We start from the raw sequence: 8306 nt of genomic DNA, 5'->3' as shown, positions 1-8306 counted from the left end.
GGAAAGAGAATCACAACCATCTTCAACCTACTCACCCTGACCTAGATAAAAACCCAGGAGGCAGCAAGGCAGAAACTGTTGAGTTGCTGTCACTTAAATATATCACTGAAAGGAGAAACTGGGCCAAGTGCATATTGTATGTTATAATAAAGTCTTTACCTATATTTTTCTTCATACCATTGGTTTCCCTGACTCTGCACTCAACAGCTATTCTATTTGAGAGAGAAACTGTTTTTCCTAGAATAACTACATTTACCTATATTGTTTTCCATACACTATTTACATTTTTTGTGCTACAGTTTGAGTAATTACCCTTGTTTTCAGATTTGACAGAAAGGAACAAAGAACTCATGCCATCCATTGCACATCTGGTACTCCACAAAACAAAGTTGACAAGAAGGGCTTCTGGTTTAAAAACTCAGCCTCCTAATAACATTTCATGCTTTCAGGAGTTCCAAGCAGGCCTCAAAGGCCGAGGCACACAAATGCACCTGTTTTCCATAGAGGTTTAGCTTTTGACTGTGCTTCTAGGTTTGTCGTCATGATTTGCAGTTTTTTGCGTGTGTTTTTTACAGAGCTGGGAAGGTGGGGAAGGACAGGCACACTAAAAACTGCTAATAAAGAAAAAAAAAAATCAGCAGCATCCATCAAATTTTGCAGAAAGCCTGAGACAATCTGGGATTTCAGTTATTTCTATACCAGTGCTACATATTTCAACTACCAAACAACACTTTACCATGTCATAACTATTTCACTGATACAGATCTCCAGTGTGTGTGGGAAGGCGGATATGGGAGAGACAAAGGCCTTTTGCTTACACAACATATTGAGCCACCACACTTTAGAAACTCCTGTTAGCATAGTTGTGCTAGTTAGGAATAATAAAAATTCAGTTAGGCCAGCAAAATTAAGTTTTTCCTCATGAAGCCGCCTTCTCTTGTACAGAGTTAAGGCAGCATGGCAAGGAAAAGCTCTAACAGGACAAGTCCTTCTACTGGTAGAAGCTGCACCTGAACTAAAAAAAGCACACTACTAGACCCACAGCACTCCTTGTTTAGACCCAGACATACCATTGCATAGGAAGATTACATGTCAGTCTAGTTTAAAAAGCTCTAATGAGATACTATCTTTCAAGACACTGATAAATACCAAATTAGATTTCTTCTTCTCCCCCTCCCCCCCAATAAAATATCCTCAGTTATGCACCAAACATAATGCTGACAGTGCAAAGAACTACAGATTACCACACAATAAAACTATGTTCCAAAACATAACACTCACCACAGGAAGAAAGATTTGGAAACAGTTCCCTTATGTAAGCAAGTTATAGCTTTGTTTAGTAATTCAGCACTTCTGATGTCAATATTATTCATTAATCTCTGTAGGTTAAAAGAATTTTATACCACCAGTATGCTGATTTCAAAGCCAGTTTGGGTCCAGAAGTTCCAGCGCCTTTCATAAGCAGAGTCCAAATGAGAAACCCCTGCTAACAAAGACATCTTTCTATACACAATCAGCTCATGTACCTCTGTATCGTATTAGCAGAACCAGGGATGTACTACAAAGACACCTGACTGCACAGCTCATGCTGTCAGGACTCACCAGCTCCAGCTTAGTACTGCCCTTTCCACTTCAGGGTTTCTAGGAAAGCATTTTGGTCATGCCAAATACCAGCTCTGAACCAGCCTCACACTGCTACTAGTTCTGCAACTACAGGGAAACTGGTACTTGCACAGGTGCTATCAAGAGTCAGGAAGACTGGCACCAAAACAAAATTAAGCACTGTTAAACTAATCCCAAGCAGCTGAGCATACTCACATAGCATTCTACTCATTAGTTCAGGTAAACATAGTCTTTGCCCCCAGAGGAACACAGATTTTCCAAATACCATCCTAATCATTTTCTTCCACCATATGCATATTAGAATAGGTTATTTGGAAAGGTTATAAAAATATCTGGCACTTTTCAAAAGTGTAGTAGAAAAATTAACTATGCAACTGGTTTGCCTCATAACACTTTTCTCAGCTTCAGGGGAAAGCTTCTGAATAAATATTCACAGCTATAATGGCAACATGAAATTAGTACCACCTCCACCTTCTGCAAACAGCAAGTTCACTTTCTACTACCATGGCACTACTGAATCAGAGGCCTAATCAGCATTAGCATAATTTGATTATGAACACTTAAACAACCATCTCCATACCACTCTCTCCTCATTATTCCTAACATGAAAATAGTGTGAAAATACTTCACACTGCTCTTCATGAATAGAACGAGGAAGGGAAAAATCCTACCCAGCGAGTCAGAATTGCCTTTATGCTTCAAAAGAACTTCAGAAGTCACTTGAGGAATATCAGCTTGAACATGTCTCCATTCTTGCTGCAAAAGTGAGCTAACCCCAACATTAGCAAAACCAGAGTCTGTTTATACACATCTGTATATAAACAACTGTTTATACCTGCAGATAAGTAAGCAACACCAAAATATAGATGCCTTCTAATACAGTAAAAAAGATTTAAATCTGTATTTGAAGCAGTAAAAACTAATAAAAAAAGGTTCAAGTTACCTGTGCCAGAAAAACATTCCTTGGATGTGTATATAGAGGGAAGATTTTGTCTTCTCACACCTGAAGAGAAGCTGTTCTCAATCTCTTCCCAAAGCAGCTGCTTTGTGGAAGCCTTTTAGTAACTCTGTGTTTCACCCACATGCACCACAAAGATGGCAATTTGTGACAGCTGGGAAAGAGGTACGATTTCAGTATTTTTTTTTTTTTTTTTTTTTTAAGAGAACTGCAACCTCATACAATACATTGACCTGATAAATACTCTTTGAAGGAGAGTGGAAAACTACTTCCTCTAAGACCAACTCACCACCTTAGTAACTACCTTATCTCAGGGAAGCTTTCTTGCTATTTTCCTTCCTATTCAGAACAAGTTCCCTATTGTACACCACGATCTACTCATCTGGAAGCAATAAAGCTTACCACAGAGGCCTTGGCCATGTTGGAGAAAGACTGGGAGGACTAAGTATTTTACAAGCTACAGAAAAATGGAAGTTAAACATAGCAGATTGCAAAAAGGTGAGCTTTTTTATATATAGCTGCAGAACTAAAACAGCTGAATGTTACAACATCTAAACCATTTAGTGACTGTAGTTTGTTTCACATGTCCACATTCTAAAAATGTTGAACAGTGCCATGTTTGAACAAGTTTATCCTAGAAAATTTCATTTCTTAATATATACACACAACAGCCACCTATGCCAAAGATCAAGCAAAGCAAAGAGTTTTTTGTGAGGTCAGATGAACTTCATCTGCCCAATACTTTATCTTATCCGCAGGTGAGTATTCCAAAGTCCAATACCAACAAGAGAAAGCAAAATGTTTAACTACTGCAACATACAGCATGACAAAGTGAATATATGTTTAATTAGGTTTTAAACTTCTACCAGTGCTTAAAACAGTTATCATTTCTGTTCAGTGTTTGAGCACCTGTTAAATCTACCATCTGCAGTTACAAATACCTATTCAGTGCTACTTTCAAATTAGCACAATGCACTGCTGTCAAACAACCCAAAACTAAACTCAGGAGCACATCTTCATTTGAGGTAGCTCATTTAAATCATTGCAGTACTTTAATTAGAGGAATAAATACTACAAACACAAAGACCTCTGCTTCTGAAACATAGTATAGTATTGCAGAGAACTGTGAACTTTATGTCAGTAATAAATTATGTATCAACTAAATCATTATGATTGGCAGACTAGTCAGGACTATAATGAGAAGGACAACGACACTAATCAACTGATTAGGGATCACTTAAGGTTCCAGATCAGTGAAAAATGAAACCAGCAGCATTCTCTAGCCATTGCAGATGACTGAAATTAAAACAGATGCCAGAAGGGAGGGAGGGAGGTATACATACACACACTCGTTTTCCTTTATGCTTGTGAAGCTTAAAGCAAAGCTGAGGTTTACAATCTAATCTTATGGAAAGAGACTCCAATGTACTGTATCTGAACCCACAAAAGATTCTTTATTATTCTCCCTTTGCAAAAAGCCAACAATATTCTATAGATATATAAACACAAGGTTATACAGCTTTAATATGCCAAAACAATTCCAAAAAGACTGGTCAAAGCTGTTAAGAGTATTTTATAATGTCTGGAAGAGTTTAGCCCTTGTTCCAGCTTTGTCTAGAGGAATCATTCACTAACAGTCATTTCAACAAATAATGCATATTTACCAGGACAGAAAAAGAAATCACTACTTCTATTTTCATTCTTCAACCTGAGAGTTATGAATGAGCCAAGTTTAAGAAAGTTAAGTATTAGCACTTAAGCTAATGATGGGATTTATCCCCACAAAGCTTCCCAAGAACACGTTAAGACACTCTGTAGCCTACAATCAATAGCTCTACCAAAACAGAATACAGATCCAATCAAAGTGAAATAGAACACTTTCTAACTCAGAACAGAAGCAAAAGCTGCCTCTAAAATCCTCAATGCTACAGTATGGTATTAAAATACAAACTTCATCCTCAAATTGAAGACAGCAATAGCCACATTCAGCGTTTACATGCTCCATGTGTCCCCATAGAGCCAATCCAACATTTACCTCAGATTTAGTTTTCATCTATTAAAAAGGACAAAAAGGCAGTACACTAGAACTTTGTTTTCAAAGCTGCCCCAAGCCACTCTTAAACATATAGACACTTATTAGATAACAAAACTCAGAGGGAAAAAACTTCCTTTTCCTTCCTCTCTTCCAGAACCTTCAATATTGATACACTATCATTAAAGAAAGAGGCTATTGAAACTGCTAGACGACTTTCTGACACCTACTCAGACAAAATACAGCTACAAGCAACAAACTTATTTTTGTCACGGTATGCTCTTTCAGGAAAGACTGCTGCAGTCAGTCTCAGGAAAAAAAAAGAAAAAGACAGCTGCATATTGCCTTATGCAAAAGCAAAAGAAAATCCAATTCAGAAATACTGACCATGTGAATCTAGATTGTCTGGGTTGGGCAATAACATGTAACATTATGATGATCAGCTAGCTAAGTGAAACAAGCTCTTTAGAAGCATCACTTCAAATTATGTTGGCTTCAAAAGACTTCTGTCTATTTTTTGCTACAAAAAAAAAATCAAGTTTTCCTTAATTAGTGTTTTAAAGTTTAATTTTAAAGTGCCAAAACCACTTGATACTCTCCAAATAATACTTACTTCATTTCCATGTTTCTGCAGAAATTCTATTTCCTGTTGTGTGAAAGTAGTCATTGAAATTGACTTCACTCTGTGAGGTGGATTCAAGCCCCGTCTAAAAGAAGAAGCAAGAAGTATTTAGTCAGTAATTCAGGAAATCTGAATCACTTTTAACATGACAACCAGAAGCCAGTCAGTTTTAAACTCAGTAGTCATCTCTGTAAAACGCACTCATTTGAGTATTGCCATACAACTTAAGGCTGCGTAAACTCATCTCAAAATAACACTCGGCATGCAAAGTCAAATAATTGAGCTTTAGAGGAGACCAATGTTTGTAACTGCACACGCAAACTCACTCTGACACTTTCTATCCAAATTTATGAAAGCATAACTAGACTTCTTTCAAAATCCTAATCTGCTTCCCAAAACTTGTTCATCCTTGCCTCTACCCTTTACCTCTCAATCTTGGGCCCCTCTGTTGCAGTTATCTTCCCTTCCAACTCCTCCCTCACTTCAACCTATTCTTACTACAACTTCTACCCAATCACTAGATTTCTTCAAGCTAAACTCCCCAGATTCTTTTTTTCTTGCTTCAACCTATATTTCCCTGTTTCCCCCCAGCATCTTTTTCTAGTTTACTTTTTGCTCCTCCATCCACAGGCCTGTCTTCCTCCCGAACATTACACAACAGCCACAAAAGTGAAAAGACAACATTTTTATTTTGCTCTCAAATGAGAGATACAATTACTAATGCAATAGCTCAAAACTTCAGCAACTCTGCTTTAAGCAAAGATTGGCACCATTCTCACATCCACACCACAGACTGCTGCAGCAGAGCTAACAGAAACTCAAGTCACTTGTGCTGCCAAAGCCTGACATTGTCAAACCCAGTTCAGTCAAAACCTGCAAGCATAGAGAAAAATCCTGCTGAGAAACAGTGCCAGTATAAGAAAAAGCTTGCTTTCTTTTCAAGTTCTTTCTTTAAATACATGCTAACTACCACTTTTACACTCAAATACTTACAATTAAATCAAGCCGTGTTTTGCTTAATGGCAACAAAAATGTTACATCCTACATATGCCAAACAGTGGAAACACTAACTCATGCAATACAATGGAGTTAGTTTAACACTCAAGTTAATCAGGCCTGGATTTTTGTGATACCATCTTTAAAAAAAAATGAATATACATTAACTATGAGATATCGAAGAACACAAAATTCCATTATGTATATGAGAAGAAAGTTTCCAGAAAGGAAGTTACAGGAAACTTTCTAGGGATGGAATACAGGGCTAACAGACTGCTAACAAATCAACTGATAAGAGTTAGCTTTATTGCTTATATTTGTTACTATGCTTTAATTATAAATTTGGCTCAGACTGCTTTTAGGAATAACAAAAAAAAAAATCACTGATATCCAATTTAAGACTACTAGTAGTTTTCTTTAAACTCCATGGTTATTTCAAGAACACCAACTATAAATTAAATTGTTATCCATCAAAACAGCGTATGATAGAAGTCTGATGTACCAAATATTAACACTTTATATTCAACTTAGAGAAAATTTTTAGCACTTTGAGTTTGAGTAAGTATAATGGGAAAAAAAATTGTTGCATGTTTAGCTTGCAAATTCACCTTGACACCTAAATTCCCACTAAGACAACAATTCTGATCTTATGTTAAAAAATTTCCACGTCTTTAGTTAAAAGTTGAATACTGATTAGAACACTAAGCAGTAACTTTTTAGCCTAAGTTTCATTAAAAACAGACTTAAGATACTTAAAGTTTGAAACGCTTAGATAAAAATAATTTTATTTTGCTAAGAAATGCAATGAACTTAAGAGTACCTTAAAAGCAGAAGTCATACAGAAGCTTACTGGCATATGAGAATTTTACAGGATGCTATTTGCCTAAGCAAATTTCTCAAATCTGAGCATCTGAAATTAAGACTCCACAGTTCAGCACCTCAACAAGAAGGCAGAAGTTTTACTAAGGTTTGTGATAGAGGTTTCAAGATAGCTTATTCAACTCAACCATCAGCAAATCCATTTCTTGTCTCAAAATGTTTAAATTCCTTGGTAAACTGAAATCAACAATTTAACATCTTTCACCTAGCTGCAAATCAAATCCACCTCTACATCAGAAACAAATAACACTTATTAAAATACTGTATCATTATCTAAGATTTTTTAAAAGTAAATACTCATTTTAAGATGATGCAACTTCAAAAAAATCTGTAAGAGTTATACGTAGTTAAAATTCATTGTTTCAGAGCCTGTGGTAGTATTAGATTTGGTTGTTTGGGTTTTGTTTATTTTTGGTGGGGTTTTTTTTTTTTTAAACACACCTTCTTGGCCTGTGTATGTGAGTAATGACATTTCACTAAGGGACACTCTAGAAGGAATCACATATTAAGCGACAGCATAGAAACAAAGTTGGCATCCACCTGGCATTTGACATAAATATGTTCCATCAAATATTATATGACAATCACTGTCCCTTGCTTTTAAAGTATAAAAGTGGTTTTGTCTACCTTAGTCTGTTCAATTTAGTCTCCTCATATAATTAAGAAAGATGCACAGTTAAATAGTGGTAAACTATTTCATGACTATTTTAAAAGCTAGGGTTATTCACTAACACTTTCATACATTTTTCAGCACAGGCAGTATATATAAACTTTCACACTAGCTTCTGCTGGAAACTAATTTTTACAATAAGTATAGTTTAAGTGCTATATTTTACCTGTGTTCGCAATTTAAAGGCACTGCACAAGCTATTTAAGCAGTACCGTCTCTACACTGATCTACTAGGGCTCTTCAAAGCATTTACATCAAACATATATCTTCAATTCTGTTAAGCAGCAACTTTAAGCATACTTAAAGCTTAGACAGGATTTTGTTTAGCCTAACTAGAGGCTTCCTACATGCCTCTCTCTCCAGTGAAGACTGCTCTGGAGTTTTAAGGTTCACATTATAAAGTTCCCCAATTTCCACATTATATGCATGATGTGGGATAAGATGAATTCTCATTTCTTTTACACCCTCCTGCTAAATGAGGAAGACATGCCCCCTCTTAAAGGTCAGATCACAACACAGAAGTGTC

General features: G+C 36.3%; 1 protein-coding gene across 1 annotated transcript in view; it reads right to left on the bottom strand.

Annotated features, from left to right (window-relative positions):
• The window catches only part of AGFG1 (ArfGAP with FG repeats 1), a 26572-nt gene extending 21258 nt beyond the window's left edge, over positions 1-5314 (bottom strand). Inside the window, exon 1 of the mRNA XM_009708630.1 lies at positions 5227-5314. Within this exon, the coding sequence (XP_009706932.1) occupies positions 5227-5280 (54 nt within the window). The 5' untranslated portion in view covers positions 5281-5314. The remainder of the gene's footprint in view (positions 1-5226) is intronic.
• Positions 5315-8306: the final 2992 nt, after the last annotated feature.

Source organism: Cariama cristata, unplaced genomic scaffold, assembly GCF_000690535.1.
Source record: "Cariama cristata isolate BGI_N322 unplaced genomic scaffold, ASM69053v1 scaffold38919, whole genome shotgun sequence".
NCBI lineage: Eukaryota > Metazoa > Chordata > Aves > Cariamiformes > Cariamidae > Cariama > Cariama cristata.
Note: the sequence above shows the minus strand (reverse complement) of the source record. Positions and strands in the feature narration are given on the sequence as shown.